This window comes from Siniperca chuatsi, linkage group LG2, assembly GCF_020085105.1.
Source record: "Siniperca chuatsi isolate FFG_IHB_CAS linkage group LG2, ASM2008510v1, whole genome shotgun sequence".
Classification (NCBI taxonomy): domain Eukaryota; kingdom Metazoa; phylum Chordata; class Actinopteri; order Centrarchiformes; family Sinipercidae; genus Siniperca; species Siniperca chuatsi.
The window spans coordinates 32,972,616-32,998,996 of record NC_058043.1 but is presented as its reverse complement, the minus strand read 5'-3'; the positions used below and the strand labels follow the sequence as shown (position 1 = coordinate 32,998,996).

General features: G+C 39.9%; 1 protein-coding gene across 4 annotated transcripts in view; it reads left to right on the top strand.

Moving 5' to 3' along the window:
• Window positions 1–26,381, top strand: part of lhfpl4a (LHFPL tetraspan subfamily member 4a) — a 66,566-nt gene that overhangs the window by 31,007 nt on the left and 9,178 nt on the right. For all 4 annotated transcript variants that reach the window (XR_006380033.1, XM_044215579.1, XM_044215568.1 and 1 more), the window contains 2 exons: window positions 10,104–10,340; window positions 15,497–15,513. Coding sequence is in view for 3 of the 4 variants with exons in the window: in XM_044215579.1 (XP_044071514.1) it covers window positions 10,104–10,340; window positions 15,497–15,513 (254 nt within the window). In the remaining variant the exon portion in view is untranslated. The remainder of the gene's footprint in view (window positions 1–10,103; window positions 10,341–15,496; window positions 15,514–26,381) is intronic.

Here is a 26,381-nt window from a genome sequence, read left to right as displayed (position 1 = left end):
TTCTGTTTGACTAAACCTCTGCTCAGGTTGAAGGCAGGCTACGCAGCTGGGAATTGCATGAGGTCACAGGCTGAGTGCACCAATAAGAATGATAAAGGTGTAATAGACCTTTTTCACAGCAGACATTTTTGCTTGTCATAGCAGGGAATGCACAAACAACTGCATTCTATTCAGGTGAGCTAGTTTCAGGGCTCTGTTGCTGTGCATGCTGGCTCACTGGCATGACTTACTTGGAACTGAGCCATTGTTAATGAAATTTGTTTCACCTGTGCTTTTCCTGCTGCGAAAACAGTCTGTGTACCAGCCTGGCAGGTGTAACAAAGCTAACAGGAGAGTGATGAAGATGTCAATCAAACACAGTCTGCACACTCCCACACGGACCTGAGAAGAGCTCTAATCACCCAAAATAAGTGAAACCACCTGTGTGGGTGTACCATGGGTGTGCAGGGCCTTTAGGTCAAGCTAAATGCATCCTGGAGGGATCATCTACAACACTGCCATAACTATGCCCTGACCATAAAAGAAAATCATTTTTTTTTATAGAAGTTGGGTCTCTTTTTTTTCTATTTCTTATGATAACATCAAACTCCCCATAAGTAACATCTCAAAGGGACATCTCTAAAAAGTAGTTCTACGAACAGTCTGATGATCAGACATGTTGTAAACAAGCCAACAGTTTATCCCAGTTATCTAAACCCTATTATTTGGATGTCAAACTGAAAGTAACTGCACCTAATATGTGGCTACAAAAGCCATATTGCATGATAACTGTGTGCATATAACTACAGTAAGTACGGAAGGTAAAGGTTGAAGCAGGAAGTGCTAATTTGGACGGCAAATACGCTTTGAAAGAAAAAAACATTTCACCATAGCATGTGTGAGCCTTTTGCTGGGCAGACTGGTGATTTTTTTGCTGAGAGATATAAAATAAAAAGAGAAAAGTAATCAAGTTACAAAGGATCCTAGGGTATACAACACTTACAAGTACTGTGATGTGTTCATATAGTTCATAAGTGCTTATTTATTTTTTGCATGTTAGTGTTTGTGTTTGAGATGGTGGGAACGTGTCTGTGTCTTGAATTAACAGATTCAGTTAAGTCATCTGCTCCACCTCCTCACAGTCTGTCCAACCAAATGGTAATTACTGCCTCTGAAATGCCAAAGTCTTAAGGGCACCTGGGAAATGCAGTTCTTTTCAAAGCTGAGAAAGGAGAGGAAAAAATCGATAACAACTGTTGTGTGTTTCATAGAGAGCTGCAGTGTAGAAATCCCATCAGGAAGACAAAAAGAGCCTGTCAGAGATGGTTCCTGTCAATCATCAAGGCAGCAATTTCTCTTCCTTCTGTTTTTCTGCAAACTATTTTTTTCCTGTTTTGAACGATAGCATCCAGCGCCTGAGGTTCATATCTTTTTGTTTCTCCATTGCACTGTAGCTCGTGGTCTCTTTAAAGACCCACCACTAATCACATGGCTTAATTGAATTGTGTTTGTTTTACTTGCTCATTTTCTGGCAGTGGTGCAATGAGTGTATTGGATTTTCTCATGTTGAGTATGAACTTTGGAAGGGGTGGGGGGGAATAGGGGCATTGGCATTAATAACTCTTCATGTTGTTATGGAGATGCTGGAAAACTCATTTGCGTGTGAGGGCTTTTTTTTATTATCTCTCAGAGGGCTTTTCTGGAATGACTGAGTGCTGATCATTTTCTCAACCCTGGGAAATCTTTCAGCCAATCTTCCATCTGTGGAAAATATTTGGCGAAGTGCTCTTCTCCTTTGCAGCTTTCATCATCCAAAAGCAGAGTCTGTGGAAATCCTTAACTGTTGCAGTCACTCTTAAGCCTAAAAGCATAAAATAACAGTACCCCTTGAAGTTGCAGTGATTATTACACTCCAGAATACAAAAGCATCAGAGGGATAAAACAACACACTGATGATTTTTATATGTAAGAGCCTTTCTGTGATGAGGATAAAATGTTCATTTTGATCTATGGGTGGCATAAAAAAAAGGCCTCAGCATGGTTTCTGTGCCAGTCCACACGTCATGTCCTCTGTGTGTGCGCACTGTGAGCAATCATGTGTACATCACTTGCTATTGCACTCCGGCACTGTAGTTCGTGCTGTGTACAAATCTACAGCAAGCAGACTGCAAAGCCCCCCAGAAGGTAAAAACCAGGTATACCCACAGTTCAAGTTCACTACAGTGTGTTTACTGCTAATTAGCAAATGTTAGCATGTTAAACTAACATTATACCTGCCAAATTTCAGCATCTTTGCATTGCCATTGTGAGCATGTTAGCATGTTGAGCAGCAAGCAGTGCTGTGTCTGTAGACTCATGTTGAAATGTTTCACATAAAGTGACATGGCATGGAACAATGAGACTCTGTCACCGCAGTTTAACCAGCATACATCAAGCTGCATCAAATCAAATTGTCACCCACTGAGGAGCAGATAAAGTAATATCAATATTCCCTGCAGAAAAGAACATTGTTCTGTGTGCAGAATTTACTCTGTAGCCTACATGTACTTAAGTCACTTTTTTGAGTAAATTGTAGGTCAGAGTAGTTTTAATGCAGCATACTTTTGACTCTTATTTGAGTAGATTTTTAGAGAAAAATCATTACTTTTACTCCAAAGCACACTGTAGAAACTGGATGTCATGTTTTCAGTGTGCCAGTGAACAAGGAGTTTTGGAAATCTGAACCAGACCCACAATACCAGAAAACAGGTCTGTGTGCCTGCTCTCTATTTTTGTTTAGTCTGTTTTACCATCTTTTACTTCCTGCATGAGATAATGTGCAATGCTGCTTTTGAAAGCAAAGCAGTTGGGCAGAATCTATGTCTCATTTCTCGAATTAATAAATGTATTTAATTTTAATAGATAAAATTAAATATATAAAACAATATATACCATTATTTACATACTTATATACCTATACACGTATACACCCAGAAAGTAAGAATTCTGTAGTGCATTTTTTGAATTTGCGTTTGGGGGAATTTAAACAGCAGCAACAAGATAGTGTTGATAATATGGTCTGCACCGCTGCAGCGGCGCTTGGCCCTTCTGGTCTGGCTGGGTGGTCAAGATGCCATGGGCACTGATCGCCCCAGGGTCCGCTGCATTTAATCCAATCCCCATGCTTCCTTTTCCAATGCCGATGAGTGTATTTCTGTCAGAGGTAATGCGTGCTTCAGTGATAAGAGCAACGTTTGAAGGAGCCACTGGCCGCCACATTTGCACGCGCCGACATCACCGTGGTATTTTTAATGGCTTTCAGCTCATTGTTTTGGTTTTACGGCCCACAACTTTACTCTTTTGGTTCAATATCACGGCTCTCATCAACCCTGTTTCCAGGCAGCTGTTCTCAGTGGAAAAAGCTCTGATAAACCCACTGTAAGCTACCTGCCTGGCACCATGCAGCAGAAAAAGTTATTGACTTGCCGGTGAACATAGTGAAGCATTTAGCAGCTAAAGAGCCACATAATTTTCTCAGGAGTTGGTGGAGACTAAAACAGAGCTAAACGGAGAGTAGAAATCACACTTATATCGGACTCCAAATGAATGATAATGTTGCTCCATGTCTGCTGAATGTAAAAATAGGCAACACATTAGCCACAACATCTGCTGCCCCTAAGAAGCCAAAAAAAAATTTATTAATTAATGCAGCTTTAAATGACCGTTTTCCAAAGTTGTCACACATTACCCATGCTTGAAGAGTATTAATCTATGATATAAATTACTTTTCTTGTGATCAATCTATTATAAACTGAAGGTAACACCTTGTTCACTCAATTCAACTCAATTTCCCTTGTATTTATCTGAAATAATATTCTCAAAGCAGAGTGCAATATGTAGCCTAGAAACAAAAGGCTATTTGCATTTAACCAATTGAACCGCACTGCAACTTAAAAAAACACATGCAAATAGACAAAACACGAGCAAATTAAGAAAGCATGTTAACCAATTTGACAACACATGCGCAGCATTTAGAAAAAATGCTGCAAAGTGAGATAACACAGCCAAATACAGAACACGTTGCAAATACAGAAAACACAACCAAATTCAGAAATGCACTGCAAGTAGCACAGACAACAACAGAAACTGTTTACAGGGGTCACAAAAAAGATTACAGTTTAGCTCATTTTCCAACACCACTTACAGATAGCCGACTTCAATAACTTCATTGCTGTTGTTTGTTCGTTTGTGGTGCTGTTTTGTTGTCTTTAATAAGCATACTTATGTGCTCTTAGGCGTTCTGATAAATAAAAAATAATGGTGTTCACCTCTACCTTGTCAATACATTAGTGACTGAGTGCAGACAACATCTTCACTGCATTGCCATACTGCAGGTCTGTCCACTTACTGTAACTGTATCATCAGTTCCTCAGAGCCCCTGCAGCTCACTTTGAGAGACTGTGGGGATTTCCTCCTCTTCACTATCCTTACATCACCTGAAACCTAAAGTCCTGTATGTCCCTACACACACTGAGCCTGTGCATCAGCTGAGTTTCATCTGGTCTCTGCACGGCTCTCAACAGTAGCAGTGGTCCAGTAAATGAGGCATTCAGGGACCCATCTGTTAGGGCCAGCCTGGCCTCAGCTGGACCATCTACACACCAGGGAGCATGCACACACACAGTTTCTCCACAGAAGAACAGAATAAAAACATTTATGTGCCAAGTGTGCACAAACTCGAGGCTCTCAAATGTAATGTGGATGTGTATCATCCACACTTTTGGAATGCATTTTAGTTTGTGCAGCAGGAGAAGAAAAAGTGTCTCAAGGCATTATGGTTAACTTGAGCATCAGAGGGAACCAACCTACTGTACAGCTGTCTGTGTGTGTGTGTGTGTGTGTGTGTGTGTGTGTGTGTGTGTGTGTGTGTGTGTGTGTGTGTGTGTATTACAGTAAACTACTGGCAGCTGTAGTTACCAGTATCCTACCGTTATTTTATGGTGTCCCGACCGTAATTTACTTCAACAGTATATTACCATAACATTTATTACAGTATTCTACAGTAGAATGTGAGGTTTACAGTGTAATACTGTAGCTACTCATGCCAGTTATACACTGTATTTCTACAGTGTTGCTGTTTTAATCTACATTAACAGTTTACCTGTATGTATTACAGTAAACTATTAAAGGTTTTTTTTATATAATGGTCCAGTATAGAGATCAAAAAATTTGCTCAGTTTTACATTAAAAATGCATAACCCATAAAATACCTACTGTAGAACAAATGAGACAAGTGTCAGCTTTATGGAAATGGCAATATTGTATGACAAATTAACAGCATTGCATATCAAACATTTTATTTATATAACTCTAAAATATCTTCAAACAAAATGACACTAACCCATATCCTGAATAATATACAGTAATAACATCCTGAGCTCCCAAATGTTATCATGAGTCTGAACATACATAACTGCTTTGCACTACTGTACAAAAACTTTTTTCAATGATACAAAAACAATATAAAGCACTATTAAACAGACTGCAAGTTAACATGACATTTGTAATGCCTTCAAATGTCATTTAATCAGCAGAGGGTGGGCATCCAGTTGACCAGGCTGGCTGGTCTTTTTTCTCTTCTCTTAAAACAGCCTTAAAACAGCATGTATGAGTAAACAAATGATATTGTCTGGAAATCATCTATTATGTCTCAGCTTTAACCTTGGCAACACACTGCTAATATCCTTGTAGTAACCTACATTTTAGAAACACACTTAGGTAGAGCTAAGATATCTTACAAACCAAATAATCTTGCAATGCAATACAATCAATGGGTATTTTGGGACTCAGTAGCCAAAACATCTGCCATCTTCGTTATTTGCATCAATGTCCATTGTTGTGTGCTTAAGATAATATGAAATGCAAGTGGGGTAAATGGGGTTTATTTACCAGGCCAGTCTAACATTAGTGTTCACTGACTTAAGTGTAGATGTACTCAAGAGAAAGCAAATATTCAAATTGCTAAGGACACACTACCTGGAAATGCTCTCTTGTGCCTGCCAGGTGCTTGCTGGGATTATAAGAAATGTATTGTTAATGTAACCCCTGTAGTCTGCTTAGTGGTCACAGGGCAGGGAAATTAATATTTGACCAGTGTCTAGGCTCATAGGGAGGGGTTGAAGATGAGTGAAGGACACAAATCAGTAGCTGGAGCCAGAGGGTAGGTTCAATATGGTGAACTGTGAAATATAAGACTACAATTTAAGACAGAATTACTGCCTCTCAATAAACTATAAAATACCCAATTTAGCACACTCAGTTAGTTTCACAGTAGGCTTAAACATAAACCATATTCATACACAATATTCAAGTATTTAAAACATACTATATAAACCATATGAATATTTTTAAAACTTAGACCACTAATAAACAACCTTTCAATGTCCTTAATTGCCTTTTTAAGAAAGTATTCCTTAAAAAGTTGATATGTTCAGGTTTCCTCAGTTGTTAGTTTATTGAGCAGCAGATCCATTCTTAGTTCTGAGATCAGTAATTGTGCTGGGTCAGTTTTAGTTCCGATAATAAAAAGCAAAGGGAATGTGGGGTTTGTGACAGTCCTACCACACTGCTGTCATCAAAATGAGGGAGTGAAGGAAGAGATGTTTTCCTCCTCGGGAATGAGGGATGATGAGGTTCAACGGTGGTTCATGTCCTTCGTCAAGGACAGAATCCAGAATCCAAGGTCCCAGGCACTTAAGGCGATCTCAAAAACCTGTATAACAACAAGGCTATTACTTTCATACTTTCAACTATACGGCATCTTCTTGTATGAAATGTCTTGTTTTTCTAACATTAATCAGGAATTATGATTTCTAATCGTTTAACCATGAATTATGGGTTTTATCATTTTACCAATACAACTTAAACCATGAATAGTACAGCATTCATTTCTTACACAGCTCACATTTTTATAATTCAATTAAATTTTATTTATATAGCACCAATTCATAACAGAAGTTATCTCATTGCACTTTCCTATAGAGCAGGTCTAGACCGTACTCTTTATAATATTATTTACAGAGACTCAACCACCAATTCCCACCATGACCAAGCACTTGGTGACAGTGGCAAGGAAAAACTTCCTTTTTACAGGCAGAAACCTCGAGCAGAACCAGACTCAATGGTGGGCGGCCATCTGCCGCCGCAGTGTTGGGTTGAGAGAGAGAGAGAGAGAGAGAGAGAGAGAGGGAGGCAGAAAGAGAGAAGGGGGGTGGGGGAGAGGGAAGCACAATGCAAATTCCACCTAGAATTTTAAAATAGTAATTACGTAATGGTAGTGGTAATATAAATATTAATAAAGTAATAATAATAGGAATGATCATAGGTATAATAATGACAATAATAGTAACAGAGCCAATAACAACAACTTTAGTAGCAGTATTTGGCTGTATTTTTACAGCAATTTGTTACAGTGTTGGTGGAGCAAAAAGACAAGTTGTAGTTTTATGGTGTATGATGGTGGTTGGGAGCACACGTCAGTCCAAAATCACCCATAGGTGTTTAGTTGGGCTGATATGTGTTGGAATGTGTGGATGTGTCTATAGTATGTAGTGTAGTATTACAGGGTCACTGTTATGAATATTTTAATACTTCCATCTCCTCTGTCACTGTCCAAGTCTGTCCAATTCAATGTTTTTGTCTTCTTCTTACTTACTCTTAGCCCATCATCTTCTGGCATTTCTTCATCATCAATAATTAATAAACCCTCTGTCTTGTGTTTATGTGTATGTTTGATTAAAGGATTAAGGGCCCTGCACACACACACACACACACACAGGTGTTTTCAGTTATTCTGGCTGATTAGACCACTGCTCAGGTTGAAAGTGGGTGGAAAATCACCTGTGTGGGTTTACCCTGGGCGTGTAGGGCCTTTACAGGATCTTCTACTTCACAGTGGAGATCAGGGATGATCAGTTGTTCCATTGATGACACATCAAAAGGAATGAAAGAAAACACAATATCAGTTCACTGAATTGATTGTTTTCTTTCGTTCCTTTTTAATTATCACAGAGACATAGTGAAGACAAGTTTTATCACATTTTTATAGGATAATTTAACATTTTGGGAAATACGCTTATTTGAGAAGTACAGAGTTGGAGTCAAGATGTTGACCTGAGGCAGGGGGAAATATATAAACACATCCACTTCAAGTACTTCTCAGCAGGGTCACCAGCTATTGAGGTCCTGCAGTTGAGAAATTTTCCACTATTCCAAACACAAGTTGTGTTAAAAAAAAAAAAAAAAAAAAAAAAACTGTACTGAACCCAGAGTTAAGTTTCATCATATACCTTATGGTATATGACATTTATGGATATCAGGAAACTAAAGCGCTGTGTTGGTGGAGAAAGCTACAGAGGAAGAGACCACTGTTTTGGTTCAACTTAGAGCCCACAGAGTTTACAAGGCTTACAAGTGATCATGTTATAAACAATGACGTTTTTATTTTAAAAATTAACTGCAGACACACTTTGAGAAACAGTGTTTTGATTTGTTAAAGAAGGTGTAATTCAAGTAGTTGGGAAATGTAGGCTTCTTATGAATTTGTAACTTATTTCATACATAAAAGAATTAAGGATTGATTTCACGCACGATAGTCTGTATCATCACTGATCCTTACTCAAGGGCAATTAAGCTACTGTTTTTGCATGTCATAGTCAAAAGAAGTGTTTGTCATAGTCACATGAATGATGGCTCATTGTGCGGGGTGATACTCAACTCATATAGAGGGGGAGAGGTATGGACACCTCCAGATGCTAAGTGAGGTTGCATTGGGATGCTACTACTGTTCAGCATGTAAACAACTGAGCTCTAATGTTCTCATTTCACTCTCCAAATAAAAGCAAATATGAGTATTTCCCAAAATGCTGAATTATTTAATTAAAGTTTTAAATACAAGTTTTACAAAGAATGTTGATTTGGTGTAAAATGATGTGACAACAGCTAAGTTTGATTCAGTGGTAGCCTAGCTGAAGAGCCGGCCAGCTGCTGTACATGCTTTCTTTATTTGTTTCTTTTCACGCTCTCTCTCTCTTTCATGTTGGCATGTTCTATCTCTCTATTTCTCTCCCTGTGAGTTCAAGACTTGCCTGTACTGACGAATAGAGAGAACAGACAGGGGAAGAGATTGAGTGATCAGCCTGATACTGGAAATACCACTGCAATAGACTTACAACCCAGAGTGAAATGGAAAAATAATATTCTGTCTTCTCTCCTCTGCCTCCCCTCCTTTCTCTAACTTTCATCTTGTTAACGTCATGTAACCCTCTGCCTGGCCTGCTGTTTTACACCTAAACTGATATTCTCTCCCCACCTGCCTTACCCCCTGTTCCATTTCCCTGACTTTCAATCTTGTTTTGGTCTATGGGTGGTTGTGGCTTGGTGGTAGAGCGAGTCGTCCACCAATCGGAAGGTCGGCGGTTCGATCTCGGCTTCCCCCAGCCCACATGTCAAAGGGCAAGACACTGAACCCCAAATTGCTCCCTTTGGTGTGTGAATGATTAGTTAGTTTCTTTGAACTGATGAGCAGTTAGCATCTACCATCAGTGCGTGAATGTGATATGTGTAGTGTGTGAAGCGCTTTGAGTGGTCGGAAGACTAGAAAGGCGCCTTACAACATGTACAGTCCATTTAAACTCAACCCTCTTCCCGTATTGATTTTCTTTCCTGTGCTGCTTTTCAATGGAACATAACCCCGTCGAGTCTGGTTCTGCCTGAGGTTTCTGCCTCTTAAATTAAGTTTTTCCTTGCCACAAGCGCTTGCTCATGGTGGGGTTTGTTGGGTCTCTGTAAATAATATTATAAAGAGTACGGTCTAGACCTGCTCTACAGGAAAAGTGCAATGAAATCTTCTTCTTTTATGAATTAGATCTATATAAATAAAATTGAATTGAATTGAACCTTGACCCATCGCTCTGCACATTATTTCATGCACTGCCTGACAAAATCTAATATCCCACTAACCAAATGCCATTACACTGATCTGTATGTGACCACCATATCCATCACACCACTTTACTCAAACATTCATTCATCACTCTTTCTACTGACTACACCCGTCCGCTCTTTCTTCTCTCTCTGCCCTCCAGCCGTGTGTTTGGTGCTCGGCTGTATGATCTTCCCCAATGGCTGGGACTCCGAGGTGATCCGGGACATGTGCGGAGAGGACACAGGGAAGTACACCCTGGGCAACTGCTCAGTGCGCTGGGCCTACATCCTGGCTATCATCGGCATCCTGGATGCCCTCATCCTCTCCTTCCTGGCCTTCGTGCTCGGCAACCGGCAGAGCGACTTCCTGCTGGAGGAGCTGAAGTCCGACAACAAAGGTGGAAAATGAACAAAAGCACTTTTTGGTCAAATTGCAAAAAAGCAAAAAATGTGTTTCGTGGCTACAAAATGATACAGTGTGCAAAATTCAGTCATGCATTTAGAGTCTAGTCCTGTCAACTATGAAATGAGAACAGAACAGAAAAATCATCAATGAAACTCAAACAACTGATTCATCGTTTATGACATTTATCAAGTTAAATTACCAAATATTTACTGCTTACAGTTGTAAAAATGTACGATTTACTGCATTTTTCCATTGAATGTCACTGTACTGTAACTTGAATCGCTTTGGGGTTTTCAACTGTTGCTCAGAAAAAATAACTAGTAACTAATAATGAACATTTGTCATTATTTTGTGACATTTTATAGACAAAGTTGAACTGATTAACTGATTTATATCAAAAATAGTAATTATAATAATAGCTTTATTTGTATAGCACATGTTAGTGTAGTAGCACAATATTTGTATAGCACAGTAGATTCATTGATAATCAAGATAGTCAGTAGTTGCAGCCCTGAGCTCAGTATGTAAGGTGTATGCTCAGGGCTCATGAATATTTCCATTTGTTTGAATAGTGCAACCATAAAAAGATGAAGTCTTTGGTTTGAGGATTTCACTCAGCAAGGCTCAGCACACCCGCACAGGTGTTTTCGCTTATCCTGGCTAATTAGACCTCTGGTTGAGGTTGGACGGAGGTCACCAAATGTCATGAACCAATAAGAATGATAAAGTTGTAACCTCTCCCACCCTAACACATTTTACCTCCGTCCTACAAATATTCACTCTGTCTCCCATTCACTTCAACGGAAGTCTGCACAACAAACAAATCAATAGAACAAATCCCAAGTCACGGTTAACTCTTTCACTACTCCCTATATAATAGACATTCAGTAATCCACTCCATAGTGAGCAGTAAACTGAGATTACAGTCTCATCACCATGTGTGAAGTGTCACATGACCATAATGTTGAATCTAACACATCTATAAAATGTGATGCATTGTGGGATTGTTAGCAGACACTAGTGTGCATGTCATGGATACTACTTTCATTTCGTAGTCAGTCTAATCAGGCAAAATAAGTGAAAACGCCTGCGTGGGTGTGTAGGGCCTTTGAGGGGAAATTAAAGGAAAGTGTATGTTTTAATATATACTGTATACAAAACTAAAACATTTCTGTTTTTTTTCCACAAAAAACGGATGATCCCACCAGATTCTGTGACAGTAGAAGTCATCAGGCCTCACAATCTCTGTCACGTGATTCTTTATCACTTCTCATTTCTATCTGTTATTTTGTCAAAAGCCTGATTCAGCTAAAATAATCTCTATACTACAACAGCACAGTCATACTATATTGGGAGCACTGTTAGCTGGTGTACTAGCATATGTGTTTAAACTGACCAGCGCAGCCCAGCCAAAAGCAGAAAACACAGTCGAAAGCAAGCTCAGACCAGCAACCAGCTTCAGCTTCATCAACTCATAGAGGCAGTTTTTTTTTTCCAACAGAGAATCAGACTTAAATAAATGAAAGCAATCAACGAAATACAGCCTATTGTAGAAAGGAAATGAAATAAGTTTTAAAGTTGCTGAATAAAGTCAATTATTGATGCTTTAAAAATTTGCACACATCCTAAATTTAGGGCACATGTTAATTAATTGGTTTGCATGCATTATTCATTTATTCATGCAATGTATGACATGAATAAATTAGCATGTGCACTTTAATTGATCAGAAAAATTATTTCATATTAGCAGTAAAAACAGCATTTTACAAATTTCACTAAGGGCGTAGACATTAAGCAACGTCTTTTGTGTAATGATGGTAAGATGTCTTCGCTAGTGCTGACTAAGCTAACAAACCCCTACAGTCCTCAAACTCACACTGTAATTGCAGTGAATTCTTCAGCTGTGTGGTTGATATGGTTCTAGCTGGTGTGTTACAGTAAATGTTGGTCGCAGCTTTTTCTGTTTATGTCTGCCGTTGTTATGAGAAATATTGCAGCAGCATCAGAGGAGGTGAAGACTGTGTTGAGCTGCCTTAAGAGAAATTAAGAATTAACTCCCTGAATTCCTTTGAGTGTGTGGAGGAAGTTTCCATGGTTACATGTCAGATTCCAGAAGGATGAGGCTGTGGTTTCCTCTCACTACATATGTGTCTGTCTGTTTATGTCTGTCTCTTTCACTGTTTGCATCTCAATCTTTCTCAGTGTCTCTCTATTAGTTCTTTTGTTTTCCTCTTTCTCTCTGTTTCTTTCTCTTTCTTTCTCTCTATCCTTATTCCCTTCTGTCTCTCCGTGTAAAGGATCGTTTGCATCTGTAAGTCTGTAAACCTGAGCAGGTGTCATGCACAAACATTTGCATAGATGCCTGCCATCATACTTGCATGTGACATTAAAGATGATTTTGTTATAGCACCCAACTGCACCCTCTAATCCCCAAATGTCTTCCCAGTTTGCGTTGATTTTGTAACTTTGCACAAAAATTTGTCAGGAAGCAAAAATGTAGAGGCAGCAGAAATGCATACGAAGTCAATCAAACAACATGAACAGAGTTGAGCAGACGTGACTTAGATCTATGCAGCATAAATGTAAAGATGCATCTGCTCGACTTGAAAATGTTTCAACTTGAGTAATAAAATGTGTTTTATCCCGAGCTAAATGTTCAGAGACAGGAGGAGTAAGCTGGGTTTATACTCGACGCAAGAGGTTAATAATAATAATAAATTTCACCTTTGCTCATTACTGAATAGAATACTTACAAACTTTATGTTTTTTCTCTCTATTGTGATAGAGAGCGATGATCGGAGTGAGCAGCTTTGTACTGTAGATTTTTTTATTAGATAAGTCTTTCTGTTACCTTCACTTTCAACAATCTCTACCAGCATCGGAAACTTGTAGGAGAAAACACAAGCAACCAAACACTTGTTGCCTCCAGGCGTCCAAACATGTAGTTAGATTTTTGAGGAGGCACTAGCCGACGTACGTAACCTATTAATGCAGAACTATAAATCCAGCTTAAACTAGAGGCTGTGGCAGAAAATAAGAGCTGGAGTTCCTTTTTTCTTTTTCTGACCTGTCACACACATATATTTGGTGTGTACTGTTTCAACAAATATCCACACTGTGGCTCGAGGAACATGCCTCTTGATTTAAAGTCTAAAATCATAGACTGCAAAAACACTGTAGTGAATTCACACATTCACTAGTCTCCCTAGTCTCAGTCATCAACAGTAAACTCTGCCCTGCACACCCACACAGCTGTTTTCAGGCTGATTAGACCTCTGCTCTGGTGGAAGCTGGTTGGATTTATGCTGGGAATTACACATGATCACTAAACGTTGCGTACTGGTAAGAATGATTACAGTAGAAGCGGTCCCACTTTTACAGGTACAACAAAACCAACAGGAAGCTATGCTTGCTTCAGAGCCGTCATTTTAAAGCAACGTCAATTAAATCCAGCGTGCGCACAGCTGCATCATAATAAATAATAAATAATAAAACTTTATTTATAGAGCACTTATCAAAACAAAGTGCAAAGTGCTTCACAACAAGAGAAATAGAATACCACAGTGAATGATGAAATATAAAGAAATTAAATACATAAAATACACAAAAGCAATAAAATAAACAGCCAGCTCAGGTAAAATCAGGATCTGCTTTCAGATAAAAATGTGTTTTGAGAAGAGACTGACGCTGACTCAGATAACCTAATTTCTTCAGGCAGCTTGTTCCAGAGCCTCGGGGCCCTGATGGCAAAAGCTCTGTCCCCCTTAGTTTCCATCTTGGATCATCTGTCCATTGTTTTGTTATAGCCCTATGGTTATAGGCTACTGCTATATTTTATTATCTCTGTCAGATGATCATAACAGTGTTCATGACAACTTATATATTTACTTTAATTCAATTCACAGCGTGGCATAATGTGACAAGAATGTACAAATGTCATTCAAATTGTCTTTTATTTAACACATACACACACACACACACTCACACACACACACACACAGTATATAGCCTTTATGTATTTTATTGCGTGAAGCACTACAAATGTTTGTATGAAAAGTACTATACCAATAAAGTGACATGCAGTATATTATATATATATGATTGAGGGACATACAGTAGGCCTATATTATATGCAGTACGTGATTGAGTTATATAGGCCTACACACAAACACACTGACAAAGTAAAATTGATCTCAAATGTAGCCCACAGCCCTAACTGCAGATGTCGTCACAGGACTATACTTTTGGAATGATATTTGCAGACTTCTTGTCTTGTTGATATAATAATGTGACGTTAGCAGCTGTTTGCACTTGTAAGCATCATGTCACAATTACAGCAGTTGTATTGGGCGTAGCCGACATAACTGAATGGGTGAAATGTCATTAAGGAATGCGGTTAGAACAGCGCACCTTACGAGGCGCTACACAAACGGTGAAGGGCAGAAAGTTTGATCGTGCATTTGATCATCTTAAATCATTAATACAACTTGTGAATACAAAAGGATCACTTGTGGAGTCCTGCTCCCACCATGGTTTGTATATTCCAGCTGTGTGTCATGCCTCCAGTGTACAACACGTGCCAAAAATACTTCCGCAAAGGATACAGCGGTGTATCCTCGCTCATAGCTCCTCGTGCAGGTCTTTAATGTGTCCTCTACAGGACAGCGTAGCATGTCATAAACCAGAATGTTCAGGAAATGAAGAAGAAACCTAGATGTGCACATGCCAGGTCTTCTGCTATGATTACAGCTATCACACACACACACACACACACACACACACACACACTACTACTACTACTACTGCATCAGTGAAAAACAATTTGGCTACATTCATGCAACCAATGTAATACAATAAAATATTTCTAATAATTATGGCTTTGTTTGTTTGAATGGTAAAATGCAGTGAAATCACTTTGCCACATTTTTAGTATGAGAAAGAAATGTTCCCTTTCCTCCAGCCTTGGGCATCTTGGTTGGTATTTAGAAAGGATTTTGATGGAGCTTTAAATCCCACAGGAGAGGACTACTGAGGGACCACTGATACTACTGTATGCACACTTTAGCCTTTGTATTGATTCAAATGGAATTTGGTTTCTAGGTAAATAAAGGAAAAATATTAATGTTTCTTTTTTTGTCTTTTCTACAGATTTCGCTGTGTCAAGGGTAAGTTCACATTATTGTCGTTGTTATTGTTGTGGCTTGAGTGTGTGGTCTCATGGTTGTGAATGGTCTGTATTGTGTGGTAATGCATGGCCGTGTGTGTGGGTCCAGTGAAAGTACATAATTCACTGAACTGCTAACGCAGAAACACTTAACCTCTAAAATCCTTACCTCATGAAATCTAACACATGGCAACTACTGCTAAACAAAATGGTAGTCAGTCATACCCGGCATGACGGGTGAAAAAGCTGAAGAATAAACAGGATAAGTAAGATAATGACATACACCTTGGCACTTAAGAATAAAACATGTTAACATGTGTCTGAAAACATTAACACAGTTCCTACACACATATACAGTACTGTATAATACATGTGTTACGTGCAAAACACTTACGGAAGCACTCAGAGGCCTGCGTTATGTGTGTGTGAGAAAGAAAAGGCAGCGGGGCTCTATGTCCATGAGCTGAGCCTGTGAGGCAGCACTTACTGTGTCCACTCCACCAAGAAAAGCAACCCAGTCTCGCCAATCTGCATACAAATGACACGGCTTTACACTTTCAAATTTCATGCAGATGATATGCCAAAGTCCAATTTTGCGTGCATATGATACGTCAATCCTTTCCATTCATTTCTGTGGAGCACACATGTGTCCAAATACCACGCATCACCTTAAATGGTCATGATGTTCTTTGCGCAGTCAGCTGTGACATGAGAAAGGACTGGTAAATGGACTGTACTTATATAGCGCCTTTCTAGTCTTTCTGACTACTCAAAGCGCTGCAACTACATATCCCATTCACCCCATTCACACACCGAAGGCACAGCCCTCGGGAGCAATTTGGGAGCAATTTGGGGTTCAGTGTCTTGTCAAAGACACTTCGACATGGGCTGGGGGAAGCCGGGATCGAACCGCCGACCTTCCGATTGGTGGACGACCCGCTCCACCACAGTGGTGTGGTGGATTGGTGCGGTGGACAGAGGATAAGCCATTTTGAAAGGTTTGGCGGATTTGCTTGCAACTGTGTCGTGAATGTAGAAATCATGGCAGAGAATATAAATGATTATTGGGATTATAGTGGAATGGACTGGCAAAATGTTGCATACAAGTGCCAGCGAATGGGTCATGTTGCAGGACAATGCAAAGGATAGGAAAGGTTTGCACGGTGTGGAGGGAATCATGGATTTTCATATAACCATTATCACCTTTGAAATGCAGTGCAAAGTTGTTCACTGTGTGTGTTGAGTCAAGACGTCAGTGGCTCCTTTGCTGCTCAGTTCACACCTCTAAGCTGGACTTTTGGTGGTCAAATGGCAAAATGGCCTTTTCCACACCCAAAGCCTCAAGCTCGGACACCTTCACAATATTTAGGTAAACAAGAAGACCTACATTTAAAAATCCAACATACACTGAATTCCACTAATAATTGGACTTATAGCCATATTTGACTACTAATGCATCAGCTGACCACCTTGACCTGAATAGACTAGCCCATACAGTAGGAATTTAGTTTGAGAGCGGTGGTATAAGCCTTTGACAATCTCTTCAATGTGAGAATATTTGATGCCGACAGCTATGTAAACATTTGACCCAACTAATTTTGGGGTTTTTTTTTAACATATAGTACATGTGGTCTTACTGAGCATATTCTTTAATGTAGGGTAGATTTTGTTGCGACTAAGCACATCTTATGCTTGCCTTCTTGTGTTTAATAATTGCTCATTACATACATTCGGATTACATGCTTTGAGTATGCAAATCATCTGGAATATTTATTTGGGATGAATTCATTTGAAATGATTGAATAATCTAAATATATAAACATTCCACGTCATAATGTTCTGCTCACATCACAATTGCTGTCAATCATCCTTACATTTAATACTGTAATGATACCACTAATGAAGCTTCTTTCCAAACCTCTAACTTCAGCTAGAAGTCAGGTAACGAGGCATTATGCAGACAGACAGACAGAATGACAGACAGACAGACAGGCAGGCAGACAGACAGAATGACTGACAGGCAGACCTGCACCTTGGGGTTTTATTTTTTCAAATTCAAGGTTGAGGACATCAATTAATGTTTATGTTAGCCTACATCATTGCTCACTAATAAAAGAATAACAGAGCCACCACAGCCCTGATACCACCAACAAGCTAAGGTATTTCTAATAATTTGGCAGTGTTCATCTTTTGCATTAATATAAATGTCATTGTAAGCTTCAAGCTTACACTCACAGGTGACAGGTGTGCTAGTAGGGGAGCAGTCCGATTAAACTTACCCTATGGTTCCACATGCAGGTTCAAATTCAGCCAGGCTTTATTCAAACCCACAGAACTTTATTTTACTTTGCAGTCAAGATCCCAAGGATTCCAAAGATACCAAACATGTCAGGCTGAATGTCACAACAACGTTTGTAATGACATCAACCTAATATCACTGAAAACCTCAAAGCAAACATGCTAGTTAGTCATTTTAATGCTAACCGCTTAGCCACGACACAGGCTCACCTTTTTGCAGTAATGTCACTTCAAGCCGCAAAAGATCGGTAAAGAATGTAATAATATCTAGCAAATGCAATTGTAAAACAGTTATCTCATGTCAACACTCATGTCACGTCACCTTAAAACTATTTTTCTGTATTGTTTCCACTTATTGACTGAATAATCACAGTTTAAATGCCACAGTTAAATCATCTTACCTGAAGTCCTGCACTGTAGGGGCTAGCGCAGGCACACTGATCGCTCGTGTTCCCTTGCCGCTGGTGACATCATGACCGTTCAAGGTGATGCGTGGTATTTGGACGCATTTGTCCCACAGAAGTCAATGGAAAGGATTGGCGTATCATATGCATGAAAAATTGGACTTTGGCATATCATCTGCACGAAATTTTAAAGTGTAAAGCCGTGTTATTTGTACGCAGATTGGTGAGACTGGGTTGAAGAAAAGAAGCAGGGAACTTCATATGCAGCCTGAGAGGAGGCATTGCCTTGAGTTTCCATCTACTTGTGTTTATGTGTGCTTTGCAATTAAAAAAAAACTAAATAGAAAGATGAGAATTTTTTTAAAACATATCATTTCAAAAGACTAGGAGACCAAAACATTGCATGATGTGTGCAGACAGAGAAGACAAACAAATTCATGAATATATGAATATTACATAAATGTCATCTTCAGTAGGAGCCAGCCATGAACTGCTACTGAAGTGTTACTGGAGGTCTTTTGATTGTCTTATTACTTTATAATAAGGATACAAAACACATGCTTAAGTAATGCATAACTAATGCATGACTCATGATGATTTAATGCAGGATGAATTTCTGTTGCTCACTATTAAGAAATGATCAAGGGCATTCATCAAACTTCACACAGCTCCCTCTGGAGCCACAAAAAAAAGGCTTTATACAACTTTTTTCATACATGCAGTAGTACTCCCCAAGATCTGGAAACAGACTTTGATGTGTAAAATTGGTGGGGTTCCCCTTTAACTTGCTATTACTTCAGCTGGAATCCACTTACATAGAAAAGAGCATTTCAGACCCATGCACTGGATCAGTCTCTCTAAAAGCCGAACAATACCTGTTCTCATAGAAATATAAAGCTGTTTTTATTAAACTGGTAGTCAGATGCAAACATCTACAATATACATGTCTACGGTGGTCAACAGAAACGATCTCTAGTAATGTTGATAAGTCACAATCAGATGCCTGACATTAACACCTAGTTTTTCTTACTTCAGTACGATGTAAACTGCTGAATGCTGTATGCTTAAACATGTCCGTCCATTCTCCCCTGATCTGTCAACTGGACCTGCTGGATGTTTTTGGTTTTAAGGCACCCTTATCTTCTGTGCTATACTCCACTTTTTTAAACAACAACAACAACAACAAACAAATATCTAATACAATTTAAAAAACCTCGCTTCCTTGTTCATGCATTAAATCATCATGAGTTATGTATTAGTTATGTATTACTAAAGCATGTGATCTGTACCCTTATTATAAAGTGTTACCTGTCACTTTGATGGAAACACACTGATTTCTTTTGACAACTCTTCATTTTATATTTTGCATTTGAATGAAAATATACCATAAGAGGCTCAACTTAGAGCTATAGAATACATTTAGCCTTTCACAAACACAAACCTTTTCAGGAGGAGATCGTGGCTACTGCTTCTATCAAAGTTTCTCTCACACATGAGAAAGGATAATCAACTGACACTTAAGTGTTTTATAATGCATCACAGATATGCATGAACACATAACCATTAGATATAAATAGAAAATTGTAACATGAGCAGACATGACAAGAGTTTCTCTGCTTCATCAGTGTAGATATATTTTCATATACCATACACCATTCATATGTAAAACATTTATAGTCTATGTCTGTATACAGTAGATGCTCAATTAGTAGATAATTAGGCAGGCATCAAGAGGATCACAGGTAATTATTTTTTATAATCATAAGAGACAGATTTTAAAACATAATGGTCAAAATCACAGCAGACCAAGATACAGTATACCAACATTTAGTGTATAGTATAGGAGCCCACACTGCGCATAATGCAACTCAATTATTGGCTGAAAAACATTTTTTCCCATACATAATCAATACAAACAAAATGGCTGTGACACCATTAATATATATTTTTAAATATTTTTTATTAATGTATATATATATTAATATTACAATCAATGACTTATCTTGTCACAATTTGATCCATTAGGTCAAAAAGTCTTGCAAAGCTGTATCAGTAAATTATTTTCATGACATTCATGTGTGCAGGTAGTCAGCTGGCTTGGCCAGAGAGGGACTCTAATGTGTATGCTCAAAAATGTGGAAGACTGAAAACTTTATACCAACCATTTTTGGTGTATGCTCTCAGTAAGCAACTTTCACTGCATATTATCTTAAAGGTGGGGTATGCGATTCTAATCCAATACACTTCTTTTTGTCCAATTCAGCAAATATCTCATCACAGTCCGCTAGCTGTCCCTTCAGTGTGTGCGCTGAAAAAAAATCGGGTGTTTGTATACACAGCCCTGGTTCTGTAAATCAGAAATAAACAACACAACATTATTCCAGCCATTCCATCCATGATTTGTGTGTCAGGTAACGTTAAATGACTTGCCCGCGGACATTCAGCTTACTTTCTAGTTTGCCAAGATCTGCTGTTGTTGTGATGTTAGCTATAGTAGCAGGAGAGCTGTGAGTATCGCTGTCTGGAGCTGCTGTGCTGGCTCTGGGAAACCATCTCCTCCGCACCGTCCTCTCTGCATGTTAGCTTCGCAGCAGCAACTGTAGGACAGTTTGCTAACCCACAACCTAGCTAACATTAGTTACATTACTTGCTTGTTGTTTGCTCTATATCATGGTATTTGTCATGGTATTGGATTTCTCCAGAATTGCATACCCCACCTTTAATACATTGATGGTGTCCTTTCGTTTGGCGCCCACACCTGGTAAACACGCATTTTTCTAACTTTACGCTCCAGTCTGTAATACAGGCTTTCTGTAAAACTGTTGTCTTCAAGTCCAGACCAGCATTATCTTCAAAGACTTGACAGATCCACAGAAGACATTATACAATGAGACTGAACTCCCAAGAAAAAACAGAGCATCAGTCGTGTCAGCAAATGTCCAAAAATTACATTTATTTACGTTCAAGTGTCAAAGCCCTGTAGTGGCTGTAGTAATTATGACTCTTGTCCATTGGGTACAAAGGAGGAAGTCGAGTGATGTTCATGGAGAGAGAGGAGGTCGGGATGGATGAATGGTTCAACAAAATTTTGTTTCCCGTTTCCTACCAATAGTCAACGTTAATTTCTTTTAACCATGACCACGATCGTTCCCTAACCGTAACCAAGTGTTTATTATTGTACCCATGATGATGAAGGTCCCCTAACCTTAACTTAGTAGTAATTTTAACACAAACCACAATGTTTCCGCAAAGACAGCAAGGCATCAACCTCCTCCCACTATTCCCAGTCCTCCTCACAGAACTCAGACCTCACCCGGCCGCTCCAGAAGCGCATGCAGACACACTTCTGACCATCGTGGAGTGAAGGCATTTGAACGGGTGTAACAAGCATAACTCTAACTAAGTTGTTTCTGTACCTAAATATGACCAAACCTCAACCATAGTGTTGTAAGATCAGAAAACGATTTCATTATTGAAACAGCGATGTTGTCCTGTCAATAGTGGCATCCGATCAGAAAACGCTTACATGTGTCATTCTGGAGGGCCTGGACAAACAACGTAGTTTTGTTTAATTTGGAGGACTTGTTGTATACAACAACTACAGTTTTCACAGGCTGAGTAGTACTCTCTATGACTAGCTAACTGATCTTGATGTGCAAAATTGGTGGAATTCGCTTTTAACAAAAGCTGGTATACCTGTGTCGTCGTCGTAACCCCCACCCCCCAAAGTAGTTTTTCCTTGGTTTTTGCTGTGGTCTGAATATCAACCAAGTCTTTGTCTCTGATTTTACTAGTTAACTCCAATACTGGGAGCATTACAGCTTGCACATCTCCAGTAGCTGCTTGTTTAGCAGCTTCAGCTTCAATTCTTCCCCATAGTTTCCAAGGTCTTGTCTTTCCTATAATAATAATAAAATAATAATAAAACTTTATTTATAGAGCACTTATCAAAATGAAGTACAAAGTGCTTCACAACAAGAGAAATAAAATACCACAGTAAATGATGAAATATAAAGAAATAAAATACATAAAATACACAAAAGCAATAAAATAAACAGCCAGTTCAGGTAAAATCAGGATCTGCTTTCAGATAAAAATGTGTTTTGAGAAGAGACTTAAAAGAAGACGCTGACTCAGACAACCTAATTCCTTCAGGCAAGTTATTCCAGAGCCTCGGGGCCCTGATAGCAAAAGCTCTGTCCCCCTTAGTTTTCATCCGGGACTCAGGAATAGACAGAAGACCCTTGCCCGAAGATCTCAAACTACATGAAGGTTCATAAGGGATTACAAGGTCTGAAATATAGTCTGGAGCCAGGCCATGAAGGGCCTTAAAAGTAATCAACAAGATCTTAAAATCAATCCTAAAACAAACAGGGAGCTAATGTAAAGAGGCTAAAACAGGTGGGATGTGGTCGTACTTCTTGGTCCTGTTTAACAGCCTAGCAGCTGAGTTTTGTACAGTCTGCAGTCGTGTCAAAGTTTTTCGATTAAGACAAGTGAACAGGCTGTTACAATAATCGAGGCGTGAGGAGATAAAAGCATGTACAACAGTTTCTGCATCACTAAGATTTATAATAGATCTGATTTTTGCAATGTTTCTGAGGTGATAAAAACATGATGGAACAAGCTTAGTGATATGTTGCTCAAAACATAAATTGCTATCAAACAGAACACCGAGATTTCTTGCAACAGGCTTGATATGTTGTGACAGGTTACCAGTAGATGGCAGTATTTGTTTAGTGATGTGTTGGGGCCCAATGACAAGGATTTCAGTTTTATTTCAGTTGAGCTGAAGAAAATTTATTGACACCCAAATTTTTATGTCAGGCAGGCAGTCCTGCAGAGAACTCAGTGTATTAAGGTCAGTGGGCTTGACAGGGAGGTACAACTGAGTGTCATCCGCATAACAATGAAAAGAAATACCATGTCTGCGGATGACATCACCCACGGGAACCATGTATAAGGAGAACAGTATTGGTCCCAGAATTGAACCTTGAGGCACACCGTACTTGATATGGGAAAAGGATGACATGAAGTTATTAATGCTGACACAGAATTTCCCAGTGAACAGATAAGATGAGAACCAGTCTAGTTCAGCGCCAGATATGCCCACCCAGTGCCTCAGTCTATCTAAAAGAATGCCATGATCAATTGTGTCAACGGCAGCACTTAAGTCCAACAGCACAAGAATTGAACACATGCCTGCGTCTGCATTCATTAAAATGTTGTAGTGCATGATCAGAGAACCCACAAATGCAGAACACAATGTGTAGATTTAAAGATAAGTCAGTGTTTATTTAAACAACAGAGATAACTGAAGATAGCACTTTTCCCGTGTGGTAGCGCCGGAGACATCTACTGTAGCCCTCGGGGAAGTGGCACGTCCGACCCTGGGTGGACTGCGAAGATCCAGGCCCGGGGACTGGGGAGGTGTGTTCTGGTCTGGTCCGGGTGTGGCGATGTGTTGTCCTGGCAGCGGATCCGCAGAGTGGAGTGGACTGGATCCGAGTGGTAGTGGCTCGTGAGGTGTCGCTGGCAGAGTCAGGGAAACAGCTGGCTAGCTGGCAGAGCCGGGGAGACAGCTGGCTAGCAGGCAGAGCTGGGAAGACAGCTGGCAGGATGGCGGTGTAGCCAACAGGACAGGCGAACAGGTTGACAGAGATCCGGGAGGAGAATGTGACTGCGATCACCAGCAAGGAGGGTTTTAAGTGTACAGAGACGATCTGGCACTGGTAGTGTCGAAAAGCCAGGTATTAATGCTGTGGAGACTGATGAGTAATGAGCGTCAGGTGTGCCGGTGATCAGCAGCAAGCGGAAGACCAGGGAGTCAGACCAGGAAACATATACACACACACACAACTTGAGACTAACAGAGGACACACAAGACACACAAGACACACAAGGAGAGGAAAATACACCAGAGCCTGCAGGGGTCGTACGGGCATGGTGGCACAATCAGCATCCCAGTCAGCAAGAAGAGGCTGGAATTTTAAAAGTAGCACTAGAGGGATCCAGGCTCCAAATAACAGCACTGTGATCAGTCCACAAGGGGGAGTTAGTGACAGCAGAGGGTGCGTGGCTGTTTTTGGTGGGCAGAGAAGAGAAAGAAGAAGAGCGAGGGGAAACAGGTGATGTAAATAGTCAACTACGTGAGGAGGACATCACAGGGTGCTGCAGGTTAGCCGCCAGCGTGCGACTACCTGACATGTTTGGGTGAAGACCATCTTGTGCAAACAAGGAAGAACGTGCCCTACATTTAACAATTGCAATTTTTGTGGGGAGCATCATTGCTTCAGCAAGAGCGAGCATTTGGTCATAATGCTGTATGTTAGACCCATCTGTTTTCTTGAATCCTCTGGCTTTCCAGAGCAAACCATACATGTGACAAACACCATAAGCATATGCCAAGTCAGTGCAGATTGTCACTGTTATTTGTCACCTGTAGCCAATTTGCACAATTTCCGTTAATGCAACAAGCTCAGCTACTTTAGCAGAGCACAGCTGAGGACATTGAGCAGATTGGCAGGTCATAGCTTGACCGTTCTGCATCTGTATTACAGCGAACCCTGCTTTCAATCCATCAGTGTCCCTGTAACATGAACCGTTGACAAATAGAATGAGCTCTGAGGTTGGCAGTGGTTCAGTCATCAAATCGGCTCGTAGCTTTACAAAATTTGAAACTTCTGTGTCGCAGTCATGAGGTTCTCCCTTATTGGGTAAAGGTATACTATCTGCAGGATTTGTTGTTTGAAATATCTTGACAGTTACGTCAGGACATTGGAGCAGATAGGAATATGTGTTTATTCTTTGCCCAGTGAGGACAAATTTACCCTGCTCTATCAGGTTGGTTAGCTTATGATGTATATAAATGCAAACATCATAACCCATTGTTATTGGCAGATGCCTTCTCATACATCAAATGAGCTGCTAGCAAGCCCTGATAACAGGGAGGCAATTCCTGCTGTACAGGTGACAAAGCAGTAGAGTAATAGGCAATCGGTTGTTTTTTCGTTCCCACTCCTGTGGCCTGTGTCAAAGCAGCAGTTGCATGTTTCTGTCTGTGAGAGACAAACAAATAAAGTGGCTTGTCATAGTCAGGGAGAGCAAGCATGGGTGTCTGCATCATGACACAACCTTTTCTCAAAGGCTACATGGGCCTTATAGGTCCATTTGAGTTTGGCCTGTAACTTAGTGGCGCCTGCACTTTTCACAAGATGTCGATGAGGTAGGATGATGGCAGTGTAGTCAGGCACCCAATCTGAACTATATCCTGTGATACCCAGGAACTTCAACATGTCTAACAGTTTGGGATTTCACTGCTTTAGAGATGGCCTCCAATTGGGATGGAGAAATATTTTAGTGCCCTCCTTCAACAATCTAGCCAAGTATTCAACCTGTAGTGAACAATACTGAAGTTTCTTTTGGGAGGCCTTTTGCCAATTCTTGCAGGACTTTAATAGTTCCTGTGTCACTGCTCCTCAGAGTCTGAACAAATGAAAAGGTCATCTACATACATTATAACCGTGCTTGTGACTTTGGTAGATAAGTTGGCCAGACTTTCTTTCAATACTTTATTACACTTATTATAACACATGCGGCAAATGTTTAAAACCTTGGGGTAAGCATTTGTACATGAACTGCCGGTCACAATACGTGAAAGCGAACAGGTACTGTGACTCTTTGCTCAGTAGCACACTGAAAAATGACAAACACAAGTCTATGACTGTGAAAAACTTAGAGGAGGGTGGCTTGTTTGTCAACCAGGTGTAAGGATTGGGTACCTACTACTCCTGCCTTGATAAGCCCTCAATTATTGTTCAGTGTCTGGCTTTAGGGGATATTGTGGCACCTCAGGGGTCCTACACCTTTTTCTCAACTTTACCTCAACAGGCTGGGCAGTGGTAACCAAACCTACATCAGTGTTGTGTTGTGACCACAACTGTAAAGAGACTAGCTTTAGCATTTCCTCCATCAGCTTGTTATTTTCTTTGGTGGTCACTGCTTGCTGTTGAGTCTCAGATAATATTATTACCTGTGAGTTAGCAATGGCTGTTACAGATATCATTATTTTGATAAAATTCTTATCATGGTTATGCCATACTTTGGGATTTTCAGTTTTATCCCATTTGACAGACTGTGCCACCTTCACCATAGGTCCTAAATGTTT